Source organism: Phodopus roborovskii, unplaced genomic scaffold, assembly GCF_943737965.1.
Source record: "Phodopus roborovskii unplaced genomic scaffold, PHOROB, whole genome shotgun sequence".
Classification (NCBI taxonomy): domain Eukaryota; kingdom Metazoa; phylum Chordata; class Mammalia; order Rodentia; family Cricetidae; genus Phodopus; species Phodopus roborovskii.
This window is the reverse complement of record NW_026126460.1, coordinates 7964132-7990972: the sequence shown is the minus strand read 5'-3', so window position 1 is coordinate 7990972 and position 26841 is coordinate 7964132. Positions and strand designations below refer to the sequence as shown.

General features: G+C 38.0%; 1 protein-coding gene across 5 annotated transcripts in view; it reads left to right on the top strand.

Moving 5' to 3' along the window:
* Positions 1–26841, top strand: part of Raph1 (Ras association (RalGDS/AF-6) and pleckstrin homology domains 1) — an 82030-nt gene that overhangs the window by 16078 nt on the left and 39111 nt on the right. For all 5 annotated transcript variants that reach the window (XM_051190324.1, XM_051190323.1, XM_051190322.1 and 2 more), the window contains exons 2-4: positions 9980–10099; positions 21702–21807; positions 23154–23662. In XM_051190324.1, coding sequence (XP_051046281.1) covers positions 9980–10099; positions 21702–21807; positions 23154–23662 — 735 coding nt within the window. The remainder of the gene's footprint in view (positions 1–9979; positions 10100–21701; positions 21808–23153; positions 23663–26841) is intronic.

Below are 26841 nucleotides of genomic sequence, written 5' to 3'. Positions count from 1 at the left end.
ACAGTTGTGCCATAGCACATTTGAAGGTCAGAAAATAACTTGTGGGAGTTGGTTTTCTCTTTCTACAATGTGAGTCCTGAGGATCAAACTCAGTGCTTTGAGGCAAGCACTTTTTCACCTGCCTTGTAAGATTTCTAAGTATTTTATATTTGGATTCTTTTGAGTTTAGGCTTTGTCCTTACTAATATGCATTTGTTATTGTTAGTATAGCTGTTAAATCATGTTTTAAAATACCCTTAGGAAAATGGAGAAATAAATTTTAAAATGTGTTGGTTCCTTTGAGTGTTTTACTTACCATCAGATAAATTGATCTTTTTGTTATTTTTTTTTTAAGAAGTGTACCTTTTATTGTGTATAAATGTTTGTTTTCATTTAATTGGACTTTGTTATATAAAATTAAATAAAAAATACTCTATATGCATAAAAAAAAACATAAAAAAAAAAAAAAAGAAGTGTTCCTTTAGCTTTGAGTCTTCTTAAACTTACATCATCTTAATTTTTAAACTGCTTAAATTGGGAATATTTGGCAAAAAAAAGGAATTATTAAAATTTAGGTTAATAAAGAATATGATTCGCTGATAATTGCTCTGCAGTGATAAATGGGAACTATTATGTTCTCTGTTTCCAGAGCTCGTAACCTACACTGGTACACAAATAACCATGACATCAAACAAAGCTGATTAGCTAGCGTAGGCAGGTACAAAGTTCATGGTCCTTGAAGAGAAAATAGTGTCTAATTTTTGTTTATCTTGCATAGCATTTTAACACATTTTCGTTTTTAAAAAGAGCTGAACCAAGGTGAGTGATGGATATAGAAATGCAAAAAACAAACAGCAACAACAACAACAAAAAAAAAACATGAGCTCAGAAAGCTTCCTGCAGGTATTTATATTGTAGAAAAACAACCTCTTGGGTTGAAATTGAATCAGGCAGCCAATATAAATACCTGCAAAGAGGTACTTATGTAACAGCTCGAAATAGTGAAGCCTTTAAGAACTCTGAAGGCATATCTTAGCTTAAACTTTTTTCAGTTTATTTTGGAATCTAATAGTGGAAGGCTATATGGTGTTGTGAATATAATTAAGAGTCACTGAATTATACAAGTTTAAAGGTCAGAGGCTATATATTATTACTGCTTTTTAAAAACAAAAATGAAAGCCTCCTGGACTAATGAATATTTAGCAGTATCATTTTTATTTTGATATATTGGTTGATTGTATGGGATGCAGTATTGAATTCATCTATAAGGCTTTATAAAATGTCTTTTCTTAGAAATCTTAAGTTTACACAATAGATGAAATGAACATCTGAAAGCTTTGTCAGGTAGGGAATATCTGATCAACTATAGTGTCGTGTCTGAATGTCAGCAAGAAGTCAGGACATAACTAATGTTAATGAATAATAGGAAGTTTCAGGATAGTCTTTTATTCCTTTTGTTCTCATGATAACAAAAATTTTAAAGATCAAAACATCTAATTTGTTTGTGTGTCTGTATCTGTGCCTTTGTATTGTGAGAGGCCAAGTATGTACTTGGAAGTTTATCTCTGTCTTGCCCGGTCCCACTGGACTGGTTTCCCTCCTGCCAGCAACTCAAAGGCTAATTATTAAATAAATATATTGTTTGGTCAATGGTATTTGACCATAAATATATATTTGACCATATATATGTATGTGTGTGTGTGTGTGTGTGTGTGTGTGTATTTGACCAAGATATATATATTAATTACTGGCTAACTGTCTTATAAAATAACCCATTTCTGTTCATCTATGAATTGCCATGAGGCTGTGGCTCTGGTAATGCTCTGCTGGTATGTTACTCCTTTGGCAGCTACATGGCACCTCCCTGACAATCAATGCCTTCTTTCTCTCCATAACGCTGTTTGGATTTCCCACCTAGCTATATTTTCCTGACCATTGGTCAAAACAGCTTTATTCATCAACCAATAAAGTCAACACATATTTGCAGCATACAGAGGGACATCCCTTATCACAAGTGCAGGTGCTCTTAGAGGCCAGAGGCTTTGGGCTTTGTGGGAGCTCAGTTACAGGCAGTCTTGGGCCACCTGACTGACTTGGGTTCTAGGAACAGTACATGCTTTCAATTAAATTACTTACCCATCTTCCAACCCTATTTAAAAAAAAAAAAAATCCTAAAGCCTATATTTTACCCTTTCTATTTGGCAAGTAGTAGTGGTATTTGATTTGAAACTAAATTCTGACATCTTTCTGGTATAGTTGAGACATTAACCAACTTCACTTACAGATAGGCATGAAAGTGAATTTACTCTGTAGTCCAGGCTGGCCTCAATTCTCCTTGTATTACATAAAACTAAATTTTTACCATGGTCAGAATGTGTCTAAAATGGTAATTGGATAAGCCAGGAAAATGCAGGAAAAGTAATATATATGCACACTTAAAGAATTATACAATTATTTTTCAGTCCTTATACTAAGTTGTGTATTTAGTAAGAAATGTTTAGTAGCTTTGATTTATTGTTTTAAGATTATTCTGAATTTTTATGTATTGACTTTGTTTCTCAACTAAATTATAACCTCCTAGGACAAAGACTCCTTCCCTCCTTCACCCTCTCCCTTTCTCTTTCTTGACACTCTTCTTTTTCTTTTTTCTTTTTTTAGTTCCTTAGTTTATTTAAATATAATTTCAAACTTAAGAAAAAGAAGTGACATCACAAAAGTATGGACTTCCTTTCCTCAGATCCACCTGCTGTGAACATTTTGCCAGTTATCATTTCTTGTTCCCTGTCTACCATCGTGAATGTTCCCCTTACCATACATAACACACGCACACACTTTTCTCCTTCAGTCTTATGAAAACAACATTGCTTACATTGTGCTCTTTTACACAAAATTCTTTAACAATCTTTTCACTGCATATTTCCTGTACATGCTGCTATTTTACATAAGGACATACATGCTTATTGTGTATACTGCACATTGCCTCTAAGACCTCCCTCACCTTTTTTACCATCGTTTAAATCTTTAGTCCCTATGTTCCCCTGAAAACAGTTTAGCTTCTACTCCCATATCCTATGTATATGATTTTATATATTTCTACAAATTAAAATCTAGAACCACATGAAAAAACAAATGATACATGTCTTTCTGAGATACTGGATTAATGTGCTTAATATGATTATCTCTAGTTACATCCTTCAAATCACGTAATATCATTGTTCTTTACAGTGAAAAAAATTCCATTGTATTTATATGTCACATTTTCTTTATCAATTCTTCTGTTATTGGGCACTTTGGTACTTAACTATTCTGAATAGTGCTGCAATAAACATTGACATGCAAGTGTCTGTATGATGATGATTTGAAGTCCTTTGGGTAAATACCTAGGAATTGCATAGTTGGAGGCACTCCTTGAATGTGAAAGTCTTCACATACTATATACTGGTTTGCTTTAAAATTACTTGTATTATAGCAGTTTAGGAAATGTTTCAACAAACTATTTTTGTGAGAAAACTGATGAAAATAACTGGAAATAAAGAACCCGTTGTCTGAATAAGTGATTTTAAAAAACAATTCTGTTCTAATAGAAGAGAAATAAAATTGGTTATTTTTTATCCCAGTAATGCCTAATTTCTTTATAGCATACTGGAATATTATTCTGATTTGTTGTTTCTTGAATGTAATTGCAGCTACATAAAACTGCATCACTCATTGCCCTAATGTCAGTGTGTGACTGTGACACAACACAGTCATTAACTTTGAGAGGACATAATACCTGAAGGAACTTCCTTAAAATGTCCTACCTCCATGACATTAGGTAGGCCATTTATATACTGTGTCTTAGTTCCTTAGAACACTTGCTGCTCTTCCAGAGAAACTGAGTTTAGTTCCCAGCTCACAACTGTCTCTAACTCCAGCTCCAGGGAGTTTGACTTCTTGCCTTGGAGACCAAGGTACACATACACATAACAAACTCATGCAGACATAGGTACACATGTAAATGAACATAAAACAAATCTTTAAACAAACCACTCTGACTTTTAAACAACATATACTCCCAGGTACTTTTAATGCATACCATGAACAGATGACAGCTAAAAGAAAATTGTCCTACAGGACGCATGTAACTCTTAATAATGGTGTATACTTTGCATCTCCTCATCTCCAGCTTTCTTTTCTTCCATGAGTTTATAATGCAACTCAAGAACACAAAGCCACTTAGAATTCGAAACATATCTTACTTTCTCATACCTTTTTACTCTTTTTATTATTTTTTATTATTTTTTTTCTTATTTTATATATGGTTCCCAGTTCCCTCCCATGCCCCTCCCCACTCCTCCTCCCATCCCATTCCCCACCCACACTCCCCAGAGATGGTGATGCCTTCCAGGAGGGGTCATCAAAATCTGGCAAGCCATTTGGAGTAGGGTCTAGGCCCTCCCTCCTGTCTCTAGGCTAAGGGAGTATCCCTCTATGGGGAATGTGCTTCTGAAGTTCTTGTTGTGCACTGGGAATACATTCTGGTTCCACTGTCAGAAGTCCAATAGACTGCCCAGGCATTCTAACTGAGACCCATCCATGTTCAGGGGGTCTGGGTTGGTCCTATGCTGGTTTCCCAGCTATCAGTCTGGGGTCCATGAGCTCCCCCATGTTCAGGTCAGCTGTCTCTGGGTTTCTTCAGCCTAGTCTTGACCCTTTGCTCATCACTCCTCCCTCTCTGCAACTGGATTCCAGTTCGGCTCAGTGTTTAGCTATGGGTGTCTGTTTCTTATTTCCAACAGCTACTAGATGAGGGCTCTAGGATGGCTTATAAGGTAGTTATCAATCTCACTATCAGGGAAGGGCATCAGATTGTTTGTTGGGGTCATCCTTGTAGGTCTCTGAACATTTCCCTAGTGCCAGTTTTCTCTTCAAACCTATAGTGGCTCCCTCTATTATGATATCTCTTTTCTTGCTCTTCTCTCTTCCTCCCCTGACTCAATCTTCTTGGTCCCTCAGTTCTCCTCTATCCTCCTCTTCTCCCCTTCTCTTTCTCCTAACTCCCTGTCCTCTCACTGCCGCCCCCCACCCAATATGCTCAGGAGGTCTTGTCCCTTTCCCATTCTGTGGGGGACCTTGTATATATGTCTCTCTTAGGGTTCTACTTGTATCCTAGCTTCTCTGGCAGTGTGAATTGTAGGCTGGTGATCCTTTGCTCTATGTCTAAAATGTACACATGGTGATTTCCTTTGCCTAAAAAAACATCCTTATCTGTCTTTCCCTTGTCCATTGTCTTCCCGTCTCACTGAAATATCATCCCTTTCCTCTTGCCTTCTCCAACTGAGTTAAATTATACTTACTCAGGTATATAGCACTTCCTATTTTATTATTGCTGGCTTTTTTTGTTGTTGTTGTTTGTTTTGTTTTGTTTTTTTCAAGACAGGGCTTCTTTGTATTGTTTTGGAACATGTCTAGGAACTAGCTCTATAGATCAGGCTGGCCTCGAAATGATAGAGATCCACCTGCCTCTGCCTCCCGAGTACTGGGACTAAAGGTGTGTGCCACCAAGGCCTGGCTATTGCTGGTTTCTTTACCACCACCCCACCACTCACACACACTAGATATATATAACTTGAAATTAAATATCATTGGGTCCATCTGTTTTTCTGGTGTCTGATACATAGAAAATATACCATAAATATTAAATGAAGTAGAGGCTTCTTGTGCAATTTTGGCACATTGAACACATTAGACCCAGAAGAATATGGGTAACCCCACTCTGGGGTTTTCTGGGATTTGGGTTTTTGGTTTTAGTTTTGTTTTGGTTTTTGCTGTTTGTTTTGTTTAGTCGTGATTATTTTATGAAAATACTTTTCCTTGTTGCTTTTTAACCAGCTGGGCATTCTACTGCATCATTAGTTATGCCATCTCTGATATCATGAGGGCAGCAGCCATATACATTCCAGCTTACATACTGCAGTACAGAGGATCTCCTTTATAGTTCCAGAAAGATTTCTGCCCATGACTGGGACACATCAGGCAGGGAATGCTGGCAGTCCCATCAGATGTGATAGTTTCTCTGTGCTTAATGTTTTTCTGATGCTTTCGGTCTCTGTGGGTCCTTGAGAATTTTGATAATCAGGGTAAGAGGTACAGCCTCAGTCTAGGCCTCTCTATTCTGAATGGTCAGTTTCACTGTAATCCCAAAACCTTTGCAATCACTGGTTGCAATGTCATCATCAACTTTTTGAAGACAGACCCACTGAACTGAACTTTGGGCAACACAGGTATGGGTCTGACCTTCCCATGTACCTCAGGTACAGGAGTTGGATCTCATTAAGGTCGAACTGGAGACTGCTGTCAGATAAACTGTTGCCTCTTATGAACCAAAACCTGAAAGCTTTCTCAGATTTTTAATGTGGTTTTAAATATAGAATACATTATTTTGTTAAAAGCATTAAAAAAACAAAACAAACAAAAAACAACCTCTATAATGAGTAAAATACCCTGACTATGTATCATGAGTTTTTCTCATGACTTCATAAGACTTGTGTAAGTTATGATTCCTCTTAGATCTTCAATTTCCTTAGATATAATTATCTCTACTTAGTATTTAGAATACCTACCTTTCCAGTGGTCTTTTGAAGATGGACAGCCTGCTCCTGCCACCTTTCAGTTCCAAATAAACACAGTCTTATATTAATTGTAAACTGTTTGGTTGATGGTTCAGGTCCCTTATTGGCTAGCTCTCTTGATTATTAACCCATTTCTATTAATCTGTGTATCTCCATGTGATCTTGGCTTACCGGTGATGCCTGGGCCTTTTTCTTCCTTGGCAACTACATGGCGTCTTGCTAGAGACTCACCCTCTGTGTTCCTCTTACCAGCACTCTCCTAGTCTGGTAGCCCTGCCTATACTTCCTGCCTGGCTACACCCTGCCTGTCCATTGGCAGAAACAGCTTTATTCATCAACCAATAAGAGAAACCTATATTCACAGCATACAGAAGGACATCCCCATCAGTCTTTCCCTTCTTTATACAGTCACTCTGTCCTCCGAATAAGAAAACACTTCTGTCCCTTTCCCCCCTTTCATTATCACGGTAAGAATGAAGTTGCCTTCAAGGGAGTTGTGGGTGGGAGGAATGACATACAAGCTTAGCTTCCAAGGACCTGTAAGACCAGAGCCTGCCTTAGTCCTCTTGTAAGTTTTTCTCTGCCCTCTTGTATTTGAGTCAGCCCTAAGACATTCTCATTCATCCTTCCTCTTTCCTTCCCCTTGCTCACTCTCACCCCACTTACCCTATCTAGAATATACTTAACCAGATTCCTAAGCCCTAAGAAGCCCACCCTTCTGGATAATTGTAATTTCTTCCTCCCTCAAAGAAGAAATTGAGTAAGAAATTCTCTAAAATAGAAGGTTAATAGGGGAAATGGGCACGAATAATTAGTTTCATGGAAAACTTAGCAGGAATAATATTGTTTCATACTAAAATATACATAATAGATGGTTACATTGGGTGCAGTTGAGTTTACTGTATATATACTATAATCTTTGACCTTTAATAATTGAGCACAATTATTTACTGCCTAGAATAACAATGTTATATTACTAGTCTGTTTGTTTCTTTATTTTTAAGCCTTGATGGGACTGGCAAGATGATTCATCAGATAAGGGTGCTTGCCACTAAGCTGGACAACCTGAGTTTGATCTCTGGTACCCATATGTTGGGAAGAGAGAAACAATTTCCACAAGTTGTCCTCTAACTTTACATTCCTCATGCCTGTAGAATAAGGGATCCAGTAGGAAATGGATTTTAGCTGACCTTATGTCATTGTTCTTAGTATAGTGCCTAGCATATGAGAGCTACAATAGTCAGTTCAAAAACCACTAATATAGTAAATAAGACATACACATTTTTATGCTGTTATTTACCATTAATAAGCTTGGGAAAAGTTACTTAATTTTTCTTAGCCCGATTTTCTTCATTTACAATTGAATCTGGTCTTAAACAATTAGTATAATGTTAGCTGGCAATGTAGTTCATTTGGTATAGTGCTTGCCTAGCATGCATGAAGTCCTTGGTTTCATCCCCAGCACCCCATAAATTCCAATGTACACATCTGTAAATCCCAAAACTTAGGAAGTCCTAAGCATATGCTTGTGGACTGTGTATATGCAGTGTATGTGGAAACCAGAAGAGGGCATCAGATTCCTTGGAACTGGAGTTATAAACAGCTGTGAGCAGCTGAATATGGAATCTGGGTCTCAACTCCTGAGACCCAGGAGTTGAGTTAAATAAGGAGTTCTTTATGAGTCACCTACCTGGTTCTGAAGGACTAGTACTCAGTATTTATTTTGGTCCTTTATTGTTTGTGTAATAATATTTATTTTATATGCTTTGGTCTTAAGTTCTTAGGGATCTTTTAAAAAGAAGTTCTTAGGGTCTTTTTAAAAATTGTGTGTTTAAATACTCACTTATTAAACATATACTTAATGATACAACTGTGACCCAAGTGCCAGCCTCTCAAAGTATGTAAATACAGAAGGAAATGAACTCTAAGGATCTTTCCTTCCCTAAGAAGAGAAAGGATAAATATGACTGTGGTTAAAAATACTATGAAGACACCACAAGAAAACCCACAGATCTGAGATTATAAGGGCTCACAGCCTGAACTAACAAACCAGAGAACCTGCATGAGACTGACCTAGGCCTTCTGCATATATGTAACAGTTGTGTAACTTAGTCTTCTTGTGGGACTCCTAACAGTGGGAACTGGGTCTGTCCCTGATTCTTGTGCCTGCTTCTGGTACTGTTATTCCTATAATGGTGGGTTGCCTTGTCCAGCCTTCAACTTGATATGCCATGCCATGTTCGGTTGATATCCATGGGAGGCCTGCCTTTCTCTGAATAGAAATGGAGGAGTGGATGGGAGTAGCAAGGGGAAGGTAATGGGAGAGGTACTGGAAGGAGAGGAAAGACGGAAAATAGTGGTTGGATTGTAATAAAAAAGGAAGGAGAAAAAAGAAAGATGGATAAAGAAACTGAGTAATGGTCGTGCTCACCTTTAATCCTAGTGCTAGGAAAGCAGAGGTTGGCAGATCTCTGTTAGTTCAAGGCCAGTCTGACTTACATAGAATTTTAGGACAGCTAGCACTACAGAGAGAAACTGCCCTACCACTCAAAAAACAAGCTCTATGAAGAAAACGAAAACCATACAGGGGACAGAATATAATAAGGGTGGAATGCTATTTTAATGGGCTTAGGTGAGACCTTAATGAAGAAAGGCCACAAACTCACACATAACTGGAGGGAAGAGTTCCAGGTAGGAGAGTTGACATTGAAAAGGCTGGAGGTTGGAGCAAGTCTGTATCTCCCAGCATGCAAGATAGTTGAGTCTAGAAAACTGGAGGAGTGAGGGAGGGCGCAGGAAATGGTAACAGGAGGTCCCCAAAGGCTAGAATTTTTCAGAGCTTTGTTTACCTGCCAGTGACTTTGAACTTTATTATGTCTTCAGTAACTGCATGTTGGTACATGATTTGAGGTACAGTCTGTTCAGTGTTTCTGAACAGAGTTGTCCTTCATGTAATAATAGATCGGGAAATGTAAGTGAAATCTTAATATAGTCTACAAAATACATAGCCTAGTATTTATGGAATTCTGATGAAGTCTTCATTTTTGGAGTATTACAGAGCAATTCAGCAGAGAGAATGACACTGTTGTTACACTCTATGGTAGCTGGAAGGAGTACTCTATTTTTGAAATTGTTGTTTGTGAATCCAATCATATTCCCCTTTCTGTAGGGAACTGACCTCCCAGGCTTTTATGTTCCTTAAAGAACTGGGACTTCCTTCCTCATTCTACTTGTCAACATTATCTTCACTAATCATTTCTATTTTCTTTTGTTATAATCTAATTTAGAAGATTTGATTTCAGAGAGTAATATCATATATCAGACTTGTACTGAATAATTTTTAAGTTAAGTTTGTAATTGTTCATTCAACACAAATGCCTGTGTTTTAGATGGAGCAATTATCAGATGAAGAAATTGACCATGGTGCGGAAGAAGACAGTGACAAGGAAGATCAGGACCTGGATAAAATGTTTGGAGCCTGGCTTGGGGAACTGGACAAACTTACTCAGGTTAGAAGTATTACCTGAAAAGCTGGTTGAAGATTTGAAGCTATCTCTACATGTTTAAAGTTTAATGTACAGACAAAAGATATGGGTACAGGCTAATTTTTAAAATATTGTTAAAAGAACATTAACAGATGAATAGGAAGTTTACAATGCAAGATAGTATCTTCTGTGGTTATTATTTGTATATGCTTATGGGGGAGAGAGAGAGAGAGAGAGAGAGAGAGAGAGAGAGAGAGAGAGAGAGAGAGAGAGAGTTATATAAGGTTCATCTGTGTGAACATGTACAGGCAGGTTGAGACCAGAGGATATCCTCAAGGTTTCTTCCTTAGAAGGCCACCACTTCTTTGAAACATGGGGTCCTTATTCTCTTTTCTTTTCTCCCCCCCCCAAGTACTCCCTATTTAATGAAGTAGAGTTGGAGATTTTTATTAAAGATAAGTTTAATATAGGCTTAAGCACCAGGACTAGATGGGGGAAAAGTTGCTCAGAAGTAGGAAAGTGTGGGTATGGGATCCCTAAGAGGAAGTCACCAGATAAGATGTTCATTGACATAATGCTTAGCAATTAGGCTAGATCTGGGATTCTTCCTATATCTGCCTACCCAGGGCTAGGATTACAGTGTCCATCATTGAGATTTGGGTTTGAGAGTCAAATGCAAGTTTTCTTGCTTGCAAGTAGTTTACCAACTGAGCCATCTCCCTAACCCATTTTCTGTGGTTATTCTAAAGGCTAAAAATTAAATAAATAAATAAAACCATTCTTTTTATAGTGGCTTAATATCTTTCATAAATTTGATATTGAAAGCTGTGAAACAGTTTTAGTCTAAAGTTTAAAAATTAAATTTTGACATATCTTGTTCTATAACAAATTTAAATATACTTTATGACATATATTGTTTGTATTTTCCGACTCATAATTTTTGTTTTGTTTTGGTTGGTTTGGTTTTTTGCTTTGTTTTATTGGATTGTAGATTTCTTATTGATGGCAGTGTGGTAAGTGATTGATTGGTTAGGTTTTTTTATAATTAAATTTTATTTAAATTAAAAACAATCTTATTTTACATACCAATCCCAGTTCCCCCTCCCTCCCATCCTCCCATTCCCCCACCAACCTCCCATCCCATCCCCTATCCACTCCTCAGGGAGGATGAGGCCTCCCATGGGGGAATCATCAAAGTCTGTACATCATTTGGGGCAGGACCTAGGCCCTCCTCCTTGTATCTAGACTGAGCAAAGTATCCCTCCATAGGGAATGGGCACCCAAAGCCCATTCATGTACTAGGGATAAATACTGGTTCCACTGCCAGAGGCCCCATAGACTGCCCTGGCCTCCCAACTGACACCAACGTTTAGGGAGCCTACTTCAATCTTATACAGGCTCCCCAGCTGACAGTCTGGAGTCTGTGGGCTCCTACTTGCTCAGGTCAGCTGTTCCTGTGGGTTTCCCCAACATGGTCTTGATCCCTTTGCTCATCACTTCTCCCCTTCTTCAACTGGATTTCAGGAGTTCAGCTTAGTGCTTAGCTGTGGATTTCTGCTTCTGCTTCCATCAGCTACTGGATGAAGGGTCCAGGATGGCATTTAAGGTAGTTATCAATCTCATAGGAGAAGGGCATTTAAGGTAGCCTTCCCCCTTAGTTGGGGTCATCCTTATGAGTCCCTGAAGATTTCTCCAGTGCCAGATTTCTCTTTAAGCCCATAACGACTCCCTCTATTAAGGTATCTTTCCTTGCTGTCCTTCTCTGTTCTTCCCCCAACTCAACTTTCCTGATCCCTCATGTTCTCCTCCCCACTTCCATTCTCCCTCCTCTTTCCCTTTCCCCTTCTGGAGGTGGGGGTGGGGTCCATATATGCCTTTCTTGTTTTCTAGCTTCTCTGGGGTTGTGGGTTATAGGCTGGTTATCTTTTGCTCTAAATCTAAAATCCACTTGTGAATGATTATATACTATGATTTTGTTTTTTTGTTTTTTGTTTTTTTTTTAATTTTGTTTTGTTTTTTTTTTTTTTTTTTTTTTTTTTTCTGTGTCTGGGTTACCTAACTCAGGATGCTTTCTTCTGATTCCATCCATTTGCCTTCAGATTTCAAGATGTCATTTTTTTTTTTTTTTTTCTGCTGAGTAGTACTCCATTGTGTAAATGTACCACATTTTCTTTATCCATTCTTTGGTTTGAGACATCTAGGTTGCTTCCAGGTTCTTGCTATTACAAATAGTGCTGCTACGAACATAGTTGAACTGATACCAAGCTGTCTTCATTACCATAGCTAGAGCTTGAAGTCAGGGATGGTGATACCTCCAGAAGTCCCTTTATTGTACAGGGTTGTTTTGGCTATCCTGGGTTTTTTGTTTTTCCATATGAGTATTGTTCTTTCAAAGTCTGTAAAGAATTGTGCTGGAATTTTGATGGGAATTGCATTGATTCTGTCAATTGCTTTTGGTAGGATTGCCATGTTGATCTACCCAAGAGCATGGGAGATTTTTCCATTTTCTGTAATCTTCTTTAATTTCTTTCTTTAAAACCTTAAAGTTCTTGTCATACAGCTCTTTCACTTGTTTGATTAGAGTTACCCCAAGATATTTTATGTTGTTTGTGGCTATTGTAAAGGGTTATGTTTCTCTGATTTCTTTCTCAGCCCATTTATATCATCTCTATATAATAGGGCTACTGATTTTTTTTGTTTGTTTGTTTTGTTTTTAGTTAATCTTATATTCTGCGGCTTTATTGAAGGTGTTTATCAGCTGTAGGAGTTCCCTGGTAAAATTTTTCGGGTCACTTATGTAAACTATTATATCATCTGCAAATAGTGAGAGTTTGACTTCTTCCTTTCCAATTCATATCCCCTGGATCTCCTTTTTGTTACTCTAGCTAGAACTTCAAGTACAATATTGAAAAGATATGGAGAGAGTGGACAGCCTTGTCTTGTTACTGATTTTAGAGATTCCATTGAGTTTCTCTCCATTTAGTTTGATATTTGTCTGTTGGTTTGCTGTATATTGCCTTTGTTATATTTAGGTATGTTACTTTTATCCCCAATCTCTCCAAGACCTTTATCATGAAGGGGTTGTTGGTTTTTATTGAAGGCTTTCTCAGCATCTAGTGAGATGATTATGTGGTTTTTCTTTCTCAGTTTGTTTATATGGTGGGTTTACATTGACAGATTTTTGTATGTTGAATCATCCCTTCATCTTTGGGATGAAGCCGACTTGATCATGGTGGATGATTTTTCTGATGTTTTCTTTGATTCCATTTGCCAGTATATTTGTTGAGTTATTCTGCATCAATGTTCATGAGAGAGATTGGTCTGTAGTTCTCTTTCTTGGTTGTGTCTTTGTGTGGCTTGGGTACCAAGGCAATTGTAGACTCATAAAAAGAGTTTGGCAATGACCCTTCTGCTTCTATTGTGTGGAACACTTTGAGGAGTATTCTTTGAATTTCTGGTAGAATTCTGCACTGAAACCATCAGCTTTGGGCTGCCCTCAGGTTTCTGGGGATTCAGTGGGCAAGACTGGGCTACATGCCCTGGTCAAGGGCCTCCAATGAGGGGGACAAAGAAGGCCTGGCGCTCACCTCTCCTGGTGGATGCGAGGCCAAGGCTCCAATGGTGACATGCTGGATGGTTTGGGCTGCCTTAAGGTCTCTCATTTGGGTTTTGAGATAGTGTCTCATGTAGCTCAGATTGGTCTTGGACTTGATATGTAACTGTAATACGATAAAGTAGAAGACCCATAGACTGATATTGGAGTTCATACTTCAAGCTGAAGAACATAAAAGCAATAAAAGTAAAGTAGCCAGCCACTAGCTCTTACCACTATCTCAGGCTGAAAGGGCTGATCCTGCTGCCTCTCCTCAGCATGGCTGGAGAATCCTGAGACTTTAGTGTCTTCCTGTCCTCAAAGTGGCTGGAGAATGAATGCCTGGCACTGACTACTGAAGACCCTGCTCCTATCTTTTATACCTCTTTAGTGCTGGAGTTAAAAGCGTGAGCTCTGTTATTATTTTAGACTGATTCAATCTTGTGTATCCCTGGGTGGCCTTGAACTCAGAGAGATCCATCTACCTCTTAATCCTGAGTCCTAGGATTAAAGGTGTGTTTCTGGCTTCTGTGGCTTGTGGCTGAATTTGCTTTCTGAATCCTCAGGCAGGCTTTAATAAATAATAAAAAATATAACACCATATGTAACTTGATTGTATTTAAGGATGACCTTGAGCTGCTGTCCAAATATTGAGATTATAGACATGGGACATTATTGTGTATTTGCTCATTTGTTTTGGATCATAAGTCTTAACTTTTAAATTTCATTATGATGTTGTAGGTGTGTGTATGAGGGGGAGGGGCAAGTGCATGTATTTCATAGCTTGCATGTGGAAGTGAGGAGACAATTTTGTGAAGTCTTTTCTACCTGTATGTGGGTTCCTGAGATTGAATTCAGGGGCCAGCTTTTCATGGCAGGCATTTTACTTGCTAAGCCATTATCACCTATGCCTGGATACTTTTTAGAGTAAAATGATACAATTTTTACTTCCTTGGCTAATGTACACTATGTAATATATGAACGTGATCATATTTAGTAAAATAAATCTGATTTTATAATAATGAGAGCATTAGAGTTTATGTTTAAATCTTTGGGAATGCATAAATATAAGATTGCATAGCTAATGGAAAAATAAGATGAATGCTTAAAGTTCTAGCTTACTTGTTAGCTGTGGATCAGTTTGAAAGGCAGATACATTTGTACCTACTAAACTACTAAACTTGGAGGGAAAAGGTTTCAGTTCTGCTAGGATTTCATGTGGAATATTTCGCTTCTTCATTGTCTTATTGTATTGGTATAAAGAGACACCATGACCAAGGCAACTTATAAAAGAAAGCATTCAATTTGGGGTATAAAAGGAAAACCTGGAGTCAGATATTGGTATGAAAGCTGAAAGATCAGAGAAGCAGCCAGCCCCTAGAGCTCTTACCTCTGAAATCCTCAGACTGAAAAGAGACGGAGTTTCTGTCTCCTCCCAGCCATCTCACTTCTGTCTATCAGTACAAACCTCCAAGCCTCTGTGGTTAGCTAGTGATGAGTTTCAGAAAGTGAGCCCACAGTCAACATGGCAGGAGGCAGGCAGGTAGGCATAGAGCCAAAGATGCAGCTGAGTCTTAATACCTGATCCACAAGCAGGAGACAAAGAGAGAGAAACTGGGCCTAGGTGGTCTTTTGAAACCACCCTCAGTAACACATCTCTTCCTACAAGGCCATACCTCCTAATCTTTCTTATATGGTCCACCAAATGGGAACTGCGCCTGAGCCTATGGAGGCCATCCTCACTCAAACTTCTATAAGCTTTGTAATCAGAAAAAGTAATGTTACAAACTATTTCTGTTTAATTTCCTACTCTGCAAATGGCAGGGGGAGGCGTGTGTGCATGTATACACATATATAGAGTCCAGATGTTGACATCTGGAGGGTTAGTCAGCATTCTCTAAAAGAACAGAACCGACAGAAGGAATGCATATATATTAAGGGTGAGGGTTATTAGAGTGGCTTATAGGCTATGATCCAGCCTGTAATGGCTGCCTCCTGGTGGGAAGGCCAAGAATCCAATAGTTGCTCAGTCCATGAGATGGATGTCTCAGCAGTCCCCATCTGATGCTGGAGACCTGGGGGGATTCTTAAAGAGCTGCTGGTCCTCAGTCTATGTTGGAATTCTAAAGAAGTAGTCTAAAACCAGCAAAGGAATGCCTCACCCACAAGATAGATGAACTTTGCCAGTGAGAAGGTAGGCAATCAGGCAAAAAGCAAAATTTTTCTTCTTTAACTTTCTTTTAAGTGGGCTGCCACCTGAAGGTGTGGCCCAAATTTAGGATATGTCTTACCACCTCAAATAATCCAATCAAGAAAGCCCTTCACAGTTGTGCCCAGCTGCTTAAGTTTTATTTGATTCCAACATGGCAGGTTCACACCACCCAGGCATACATGCCCTTCTTTTACAGGGGTGCTGGGGATCTAAACTCAGGTCCTTGTTTGTAAGTTGTAAGCACTTACCTGAGCCATTTCCCTCATTCTCCCCCACTCCTTGGATTTTCGAAACAGGGTTTCTTTGTGGTTTTGGAGACTGTCCTGGAACTAGCTCTTATAGACTAGGCTGGTCTCAAACTCACAGAAATCTGCCTGCCTTTGCCTCCCAAGCGCTGGGATTAAAGGCATGCACCACCACTGACTGGCATCGGTCTTCTTAATTGTTTTTACAGAAAGATGATGACTAAGTATTTAGTTCTATGCTGGTGTTCTATGCTGTTTTAAATAATAAATGTTCCCTATAGGATTAGGGGTTTAAATACTTGGTCCCTGGTCAATAGCTCTGTTGGAGAAATTATTGGGTGGGTAGGTGGGTAGTAAAGCCTTGCTGGAAGGAATAGGACACTGGAGCAAAGCTTGAGGGTTTAAAACCTCACATCTTGTGGTAGTTTGGATGTAACTGACCCCCATAATCTCATAGGACACTATTAGGAGAATGGCTTTGTTGGAGTGGGTAGCCTTGTTGAAGGAAGTGTGTCACTGTGAGGGTGGTTTTTGAGGTTTCCTATGTTCAGGATCCTGCCCAGTGTCAGTCGACTTCCTGTTACCTGCAAGATGTAAGACTCAGCTACTTCTCCAGCATGCTGCCATATTCCCCACCATAGTGATGACAGACTAAACCTTGGAAACTGTGAGTGAGCCACCCCAATTAAATGTCTTGCCTTATAAGAATTGCTGTGGTTATGGTGTCTCTTCACAGCAATAGAAACCCTAACTAAGACAGAAGTTGGTACCAGGGAATGGGGTAATGCTGTGATAAGCTGGATCATGTGTTTGTTTGAAGGAATTGGGATTTTAGTACTTTGGGCTATGAACCACTTTGGTTCATAAAGCAATGGACCACTTTAAGCACAGTGGGTCGTTATTTGAACTATGTGGGGCTCACTCAAGAGGTTTCAGAGAAGAATTTTAGTATATTGCCTTAGGAGTGTTCTTATAATATTTTGTTGAAAAATGTGGCTGCCTTTTGCTCTTGTCCAAAGAGTCTGCCTGAGGCTAAAATGAAGAATTTTGAATTAATTCCATTAGTAGAAGAAATCTCAAAACAGCCTCGTATATATTCTGTTGTGTGAATATTAGTGGTAACTCTAATGAAGATTTATAATGATCAAGCTGAATAGGGTAAATTTCGAAATGTAAAATTTAAGGAGAAAAGGAACACCAAAAAGTGGTCTTGTGTTCAAGGAGATAAACAGATTAAGAAATGAAATAAAGGGAGTGGTGGCCTCAGGGCAAAATACTACCCAGCTAAATTTCCAGTTTGTAAATTAAAGTTTAGAGCTGGGTGTGGTGGTAGTGCACCCCTTTAATCCCAGCACTTGTAAAGCAGAGGCACATGGCTCTCTGAGTTTGGTCAGGTCTACAGAGTAAGTGTCAGGAAAGCCAAGATTATGCAGTGAAAGACAGAAAGCAGGTGAAGATGTATTGAAGAGGGGGCCATGTTCCAGCCTCAGCAAGCAGCAAAACTGGGCAGCTTTGGCCATGTGATTCTGGCTTTAGAGTCAAGGATAGAAGGAAGGGGTTATGGAATTTGCCTCCATACCTAAAGAAAGCCTCTGAGGTCAGGCATGTGTCAGGGATGTCCCTGAAAGGAGCCTTATGTAGTAGAGAGGCCATTGTGTGAAGCTGTGAAGTTGAAGCCTGGATTTCTTGAAGACACCAAGATGTTAGAGATGCCAGAGTTGTGGGATACCTGTCAAGGAAAGCTGCTAACAGAGTGGAACCAGCCCAAGAGAAAGACGTGTGCTGCGTTCCCCAAAGCTGAAAGGAGTTGGAGATCTGAAGAATGCTTTGACATCAGACATGGAAATGCAGAGTTTAGAGTTTGCCAAGCTGGTTTTCAGCCTTGCTTTGGAACAGTATTTCCTCACTATGTTCCCTTCCTTGAATTTTGAAATGGTAATATATATACTGTGCCATTATAGGATGGAAGTATATGATCTGCCTTTTTATTTTATTTTTTATAGAGGATTACGGTAAAGGGATTACATGAATCTCAGAAGAAACTTTGAACTTTTAACATTGTTGAGACCGTTGGGACTTTTGAAGTTGGATTAAATGCATTTTGAATTATGATATTGTCACAAGCTTTCAGGGACCAAGAGTGGAATATGGTAGTTTGAAAGTAATTGCCCCCATAATCTCCTAGGGAGTGGCACTATTAGTAGGTATGACTTTGTTGGAAAAGTCTGGCCTTGTTGGAGGAAGTGTGTCACTGTGGGGGCGGGCTTTGAGGATTCCTATTCCTATACTAAGGGTACCTTCTAGTGTGTCAGTCGACATCCTATTGCCTATAAGATCTAGGACTCTCAGTTACTTCTCCAGCATTCTGCCATGTCCCACCATGATAATAATGGATTGAACCTCTGAAACTGTAAGCTTCCTCCTCTTACTAACCCACTTCTGCCATGATGGACCAACCCTTATCCCTCTGAAACCTTAAACCCAAATAATTTCTATGTTCTGTAAGTTGCTTCTGTTGTGACATTTTTACACAGCAATAGAAAATTAAAACAGCTAGGAAGAAAGAAACAAAACAGAAGAAATAGAAATAGTGTATGAAGCAAATTATCCAAGGGCCAGATGTTATGTTGGGAAGGATGTCTGTGACCAAGTGGTTGTGTGTTTGAGTAGGAGGCCAAAATAGAGAAAAGCAGGTAGCAATGAGTCAAACTGCCCAAGATGAAACAGGAACTCACTCAGATGGCTTTTCTCCTCACTTGGTACTATATTCTCACATATATTTTAAGTTGCCTAGCTTTTCATCTTAGAAATCTGTCATTAGAAACAAAACCATTGCATATTATGACTTAGTGTTAACATGTTGGTTTTTATAGCTATTTTAAGAAATAGTGATTTGCTAAGATTCAGATTTATTTCATTACTTAATTCACTACAGGATTACTTACTTGTACATATATTCAGTGTTAATGGTTAATCAACCATAAGATTTAAGTAGTTGATAATAATTCTAAAATAGTTGTAAAAAATTGGTATGTTGTCCATTTTTCTGGGAGAGGATCTGTAGATTTTTGTAAATTCTTAGCAACTTCCCCAAGGGTTAAAAATTACCATATTATATTACCAAACAAGTGTTTCTCCATATTTTCTTTGTTGCCTCAGCTCTATGGACAGGTAATTAAAATACATGTTTATTTATTTGAACTGGAATGAGGTTGATTTTTCATAGGTCTTCAGTTATAGTCATGTTATTTTATAGAAAACATTTTTCAGTTCAGCTCTGTTGAAAGAAATAATCAAAATTGATTCTGGAGAATTAAATTTGTGGTTAAAGGAAATTTTCTTAGCTGCTTTATGAATTTTTAATAAAGCACTGAGTAAGTTGTGGATCATGTTTATTTGATAGCCTCAAAAACAGGATTAAGAACTGGGGAAATGGCTTTGTGTTCTTGCAGAGATCACAGGTTTGATTCTCAACACCCAAGTGGCGGCTTATAACTGACTGTAACTCCAGTTCTAGGGGATCCAACTACCTCTTCTAGCTTCCACTGGTACTGCCTGCATACGTGGTTCACTTACATACATTCAGTCAATGTACTCATACATAATAAAAGTAAATCTTTTAAAACAGAATGGAGATTGGGAATGTTGCTTAATTGGCAGCATGCTTCTCTAGCAATGGCACCAGGTGCCATTCCTAGGATCACATAACACAGGTATGGTAGCAATATAACTATAATCACAACACTCTAGAGGTCATCTTCATTCAAGTTCATTTTCTGCTACATACAGTGAGTTTTAGGCCAGCCTGGGCTACAGGAGAGTCTATCTAAAACAACAAAAACAATTTGAGCACTGTATGATCAAAATCTTGAGATATGTGACTTATAAAGGTAGCATACTAATGATGTAACTTTATGATTCTATAAATAGAATACATGAAGTTCTTTTTTAGTTTTGTTTTCCCAACATGGTTTCTCTGTGTAGCCCTAGCTGTCCTGGGACTTGCTCTGTAGACCAGTCTGGCCTCAAATGCAGAGATTATTTTCAGAGGCCATGGGAATCTACAGTATATGGCAATTGTTAATTCAGGTGTCGATCCACCAGACTCTGATGAAGGTCTGTGCTTTTGACCAATGAGATTTTTTTTTTTTTTTTTATTTAATCACTTCAAGTCTCCTGGAAGAAGAGTTTTTAGACAAGAGGAGAAATGAGGAGAAAAAGCTAGGAGGAATTAGAATTAGAACAGGAGAATTAGTATAGAGACAGAACAAAAAAGAGACAGATTCAGAAAAGCACATAGTGAGAGTTCATTTGTTCTCCCTCAGAACTGAAAGAAAAAAGTCCTTTCACTTGCTATTGAGTCCAGTCTGAATCCTGAAGAGAGTCTTGGGGCTGGACCCCAAATGCTCTTGATAGATTATCCTGCCTCTGCCTCCAAATTGCCAGGATTAAAGGCATGCACCACTACACCCAACACTGAAGTTCTTCTTTAAAACTTGAAGCTTATTTGTAGCAACATTTATATAGAAACTGGTTGTAAAATACTATTTTAACTATTTTTTTCTATTCTAACTTTAAACAGTTGAATTTCTTTTCTCTTTGTTGTTATAATTTTCTGTTTACATACCTTTTCTTTATTGTACAAAGGCTACAGGTGAAGAGTATCATTGTAAGAAGGTGGTAAGGGCTAGAAGTATAATCCTAGTGGTAGATTTAAGTGTTTGCTATGCACAAGGCCTTAGGTTCAGTCCCCAGCATCACAAAAGAGAATGAGTAAGTGAATGAGTGAATTAATTAATTAATTAATTAATTAAAGATTTATTTTGTCTTTAGATGAGGCTATGCTAGATCAGAAACAACCTTCGAGATTCCAAAACTCTTCATGGTTTTTATCATGTCTGTATTCATATACTTAGATTATGTCACAATGAATTTATATACTAAACAATGTATTTGAAAAAATATTTACCCTGATAATTCTGAGTCTCACCTATCTTAAAAGTAAGTATGTGTTTAGAAATGAGAGATAACTAATAAAAACCAGTTAGGTTTTTCTATGGTGCTGTCATTTAAAAGAAACTTTAGCTTTGTTAATATATGTGCTGGATAGTTTTATGTCAACTTGACACATGCTAAAGTCTTTTGACTGGAGGGAGCCTCAATTAAGAGATGGGGCTGCAAGTAACCCTGTAGGGCATTTTCTTAATTAGTGATTGATGGGGGGAGGGCCCAGCTCATTGTGGGGTCATCCCTAGGCTGGTGGTTCTAGCTTCTATGAAAAAGCAGGCTGAGCAAGCCATAGGGAGCAAGCCAGTAAGCAGCAGCCCTCCTTGGCCTCTGCATCAGCCCCTGCCTTCAGATTCCTGCTCTGTTTGAGTTCCTATCCTGACTTCTTTTGATGATGAACGGTGATGTGGCAGTATAAGCCAGATAAACCCTTTCCTCCCCAGTTGCATTTTGGTTATGGTGTTTCATTGCAGTAACAGAAACCCTAAATAAGACAGTATGGCAGTTCACTCATTTTTTTGTGTAATGGAAACCCACATTAATATTGCTTGTTAAACTTTCATTTTTTAGAGTTTGGATTCTGACAAGCCCAAAGAACCAGTGAAAAGATCTCCTCTTCGCCAAGAAACAAATATGGCCAACTTTTCTTACCGTTTCTCCATATACAACTTGAATGGTAAGGTTTGATTAAGTGAAGTCTAAAATAATATACTGAGTTCTATAATACAGGACTAGTAGAAATGTAATTCTAAATGTAAAAACAGTATAAAAGAGTGTGTGTGTGTGTGTATACATATATATATATATATATATTTTTTTTTTTTTTTGACTGAGTTGACCAAATTTTGTTTCTCTTTAAAATTAGTGGGGGGGGGGGGTGTTGGTGTATGCATACGAGTCCAGATCCCTTCAGAAGTATCAGATCCTCTTAGAGCTAGAGTCACAGGTAGTTGTGAATCATCAAATGTAGGTGCTAGAAATCAAACTCAGGGAATCTGGAAGAAGAGTACATGTTCTTAGCCACTGAACTATCTCTCCATCCTGTGTTCTGTTTTTGATTTGTGCATATTAATTCAAATTAATTTGAAGAGTTCCAGAAGTAAAAAAGCAACTAGAACAAAACAAATAATTTTCTTGTTGTGTATTTACTACTTGATATACTGTGTATGCTAATGAGAAAGCCCACAACAATCTAATTGCATTGTTTCCTGACTGGATTATTAAAGTCCAAAGAAAATTAGTAATTTTAAATCAACCATATGACCTTTATTTAATGTCCCTAGCCACTCCTTAGTGTTTGGAATAAAATTTTAAGTTTTTGAGACTTTTTCTCTTTATGCTCTTTTTTTTCTTTTGGTAATACTGTGTCCACCTAGATATTGACCATATTAATAGTTGTTTTAGTTAGGGTTTGCATTACTGCAGTGAAACACCATGACCAAAAGCAAGTTGGGAAGCACAGGGTATATTTGACTTATACTTCCACTTTGTAGTCCATTATTGAAGAAAGTCAGGCAGAAACTCAAATAGGGCAAGAACCTGGAGTCAGGAGCTGATGCAGATGCCATGGAGGGGTACTGCTCACTGGCTTGTTCTCCATGGCTTGCTCAGCCATGGAGCATCCCAGGACCATCAGCCCAGGGATGGCACCACCTACGAAAATGCCCTAAAGCCAACTCTTATGATGGTCTCTCCTTTCAGATGACTCACTCATGTAAAGTTAACATAAAACTACCCAACAATAACAGTGCACAGTTACATGGGAGATTTGGTTAAAACCATGGAATAGTACAAGTAGTATTTTGTCTTTGAATTTACAACTTTATTTTCCATACCAGAGATGGATTATTTGCTTATAAAAATTCTCTTTGAATGTAAAACAAAATCTACTAGGTACTTTATTTGCTTGGTTTTAGACCCAAATGAATGGATTCCTTTGCTTTTTTCCTACTGCCTATGGCTGACTTATAGTAGAATGTATAGATTTTGATTGTGATCTGGAAATTTATGTCTTCTTTGTAGAAGCTCTGAATCAGGGAGAGACTGTGGATCTGGATGCCCTGATGGCCGATCTCTGCTCCATAGAGCAGGAGCTCAGCAGTATTGGCTCAGGAAATAGTAAGCGTCAAGTCACAGAACCAAAAGTTACTCAGAAGCAACCTGTTAGCCGACAGACATCAAAACATGGCACCCTGAGAGGATTATCATCTTCCTCTAATAGAACAACTAAACCTTCCTCAGCTAACTACTCCCTGGATGACATCACTGCACAATTAGAACAGGCTTCCTTGAGCATGGATGAGGCTGCTCAGCAATCTGTAGTAGAAGATTCTAAGCCTTTAGTGACGAATCAGCACAGAAGGACTGCATCAGCTGGCACCGTGAGTGACGCTGAAGTACGCTCTATTAGCAATTCCTCCCGTTCGAGCATCACTTCTGCAGCTTCTAGCATGGATTCTTTGGATATTGACAAAGTAATACGCCCTCAAGAACTGGATTTGACAACACATCAGGGGCAGCCAATTACTGAGGTAAACAGATGGAAATTTTTCCTGTTATTTTGGCCTCAAAATACAGATAAATGAGTTGGGGGTTTTTTAGTCTTTTTTTTTTTTTTTTAATTGACTTTCTTCTTTAATATTTTTTATTGAAAGTACTTCTGAGCTGAGTAAGCCACAGAAGTAAATCACCAGTCAGGGTAGAGTCACAGAGAAGAGTAAGAAGAGGGTTAGAGCCTCCTTCTGTCTTTTGAATTGTTAGAACCCTTCAATTAATGCTACTTATTTCGTGTGGTTAAAAAAATTGAATTATGATTGGCAAAGCCAGGAATGCTTAGTAAGATGATATGATAATTGTTTTTAACATGATTAAATTGAGACCATAAGGCCATGTAAATCCTTATTGTACTCTTTGATGGTTCTTCTATTTGGAATTTGCTTCATTCTATTATCAAAGGGTTAGTTAGCTAGTGTGGTGTAGTAGAAAGAAAGCTGGACTTCAAGAACTTGCTTCTTTGTCATTTGGTATCCATGGAACTCAGGTGAGTTATTCAGTTTCTCCAGACATCAGTTTTTCTTTTTTTCCTTTTTTTTTTTTTTTAAGTATTTTTTATTTTACATATTCCTCTCCCTCCCATACTCCCATGCACCTCACAGACACCCCCATCCCATCCCCCATCCACTCCTAGTCACCAAAATATCAAATAACCCTATTAAAAAGTGGGTTACAGAAGTGAATAGAGAATTCTCAATAGAGGAATCTAAAATGGCTGAAAGACAAAGTACATCCTTAGCCATCAAGGAAATGCAGATCAAAACAACTCTGAGATACTATCTTACTCCTTTCAGAATGACTAAAGTCAAAAACACCAATGACAGTTTATGCTGGAGAGAATGTGGATAAAGGGGTACACTCCTCCACTGCTGGTGGGAATGCAAACTTGTACAGCCACTTTGGAAATCAGTATGGCAGTTCCTCAGGAAAATGGGATCAGTCTACCACAAAATCCAGCAATTCCACTCTTAGGCATATACCCAAAAGATGCACATCCATGCAACAAAGACATCTGTTAACTATGTTCATAGAAGTATTATTTGTAATAGCCAGACATCAGTTTTTCATAAGAAAATTTTTAATTCCTAGTACCTGTCTGCCTTCCTCTCTTCCTCAGAGGGTGATTCAGAGACTCAGAAGTGAGGTGGGGGATGTAATACTACATTTTCCTGAGTGTTTTGGGGTAAGATGGATTTGTGATAATAAAGTTAACAAAGGAAAGATTTATCTCTTGATTTCTTGGCATCTAGAAGGTAGCAATTTTGTTGTATGGGAGCAACAAGAAAGAAAATGAATGGATCAGAACAAAGTCAGCCTTTCCAATAAGCTTGTGTTTATATACCTTATTACGAAGCAAATAAATGCATGCATTTAACACTACTGTGAAATATTGTCAAACATCATAGAAAGAAATTACAGAGAAACTTGAAACTTACTATCTGGCATTGTTAGACTCTCCCCTGCCCTACTGATTCAGTTCTTCAGATTAATTTAATCAGTAACTCTTGGTATTTGCCCAGAACCTTAGCTTTGTTTTAGGTACTATGGGGCACAAAAGAAGCATTAATCGTGGTTTAGAAACAAATGAGTTACTGCGAAGAGAGTAATAAGCAAATCATAGGAGCTTAAAGAATTTATTTAGCACCAGTTTCTCAGCATTTAGTTTCATGTCAGAGTTTACCGGCTTAGATTTGAGTAAGCAGTATTTTATTAGAGATGTGTTTTTCATCTTCTTTGTTTTGTATGTTATTCCTTTCTGTCTTATTATTTTGAGTTAGACCAAAATTGGTGAAAGCATATATAAACTAATTTACTAACGATATTCTGTGTAGCTGTGGTTGTTAACTGCCTGTCCTATCCATATCTGTCTTTCTGTCTGTGAAATACCACTCACTAAAGTTCAAACAATGTAAAAGAATATAAAGTGAAAAGACCCATCTCTCAGGAAACATCAGTGATATCTGGTGACATCCATGGACAAAGATAACAATATTTGGTGGTAAAGTATTTAATATAATATTTTTGGTTGGTTTTGTTTTGTTTGGTTGGTTTTTTTTTTTGTTTGTTTGTTTTTTGTTTTTTTTTTTTTTGTTTGTTTGTTTGTTTTTTTTTTTTTTTTTTTTGAGACATGATTTCTCTGTATTGCTTTGGAGCCTATCCTGGAACTAGCTCTGTAGACCAGGCTGGGAAATCCGCCTGCTTTTGCCTGCCAAGTGCTGGAATTAAAGGCATGTGCAACCAATACCTGGCTTAATATATAGTATTTTTAACAAGAGGTTTAGTATGTAAATCAGGGAGTGATTTAAAGTTTTATCAGGCCTCCTCTTTTACTTTGTCCAATGTGATTTTTAAAAGTGATTTAATAGCTTGCTTCAATAACCTTTGTTCTTGATATACTGCGTTCTAATTCAAATTGAACAAACTGAGATGAGCTCATTAGATCCAAAACTCATATATCAAATAGTCTTCATATCAAATATAATTTTAAAAATTCTGATTTTTTTTTATACATGGAACTAAATAGTTCTGTCAGACTTACGAAGTATTTTTTGCCACACACATGTCATATTCTGCTCCCAGAAATAAGCAGTTTCTAAGCTTTGAGCTTGTTCTTATAGCATTTATCTCCATGTCATTGAATTCATACTTACATCACTGTATATCTTTTTTTCCCTGCTGTGTCTATTATGTGAGACTTTGGCTTGTCTTTGGACAATACCTTTCACTTCTCTGCTCTTGTTCCATCCTGTCTAGTTCTCCCTTCTTCTTCCCCATCTCACATTTAGTTAGTTATTGGTGTTTATTTCCTTTCTTTTTTGTGGTCTTAGAGATCAAGCCCAGGGCCTTAGATATGTTAGGCAAGCACGTACACAACACACTCTTACCACTGAGCTAAACCCCCAGCCCTCCCAGTACACTCTGTGCTTTTACTATAATGGCTGTACACTTGAATTGGTTGCAAACCTGTATATCCTTTATTTTAGGGGATGGCAATTTGCTTTTAAAAAACAAAACACTTCATTTTCTCTGTGTTTATCATTATTTCAGCTCTAATTTATCATGGTTGATTCAGTCTTAGCTTGAACAGAGTTAATGTTGTATTCATCTCTTCCCTCTTAAAATTCTTTTTCCGCCTAGTCTCTTATTTAGGGTTATT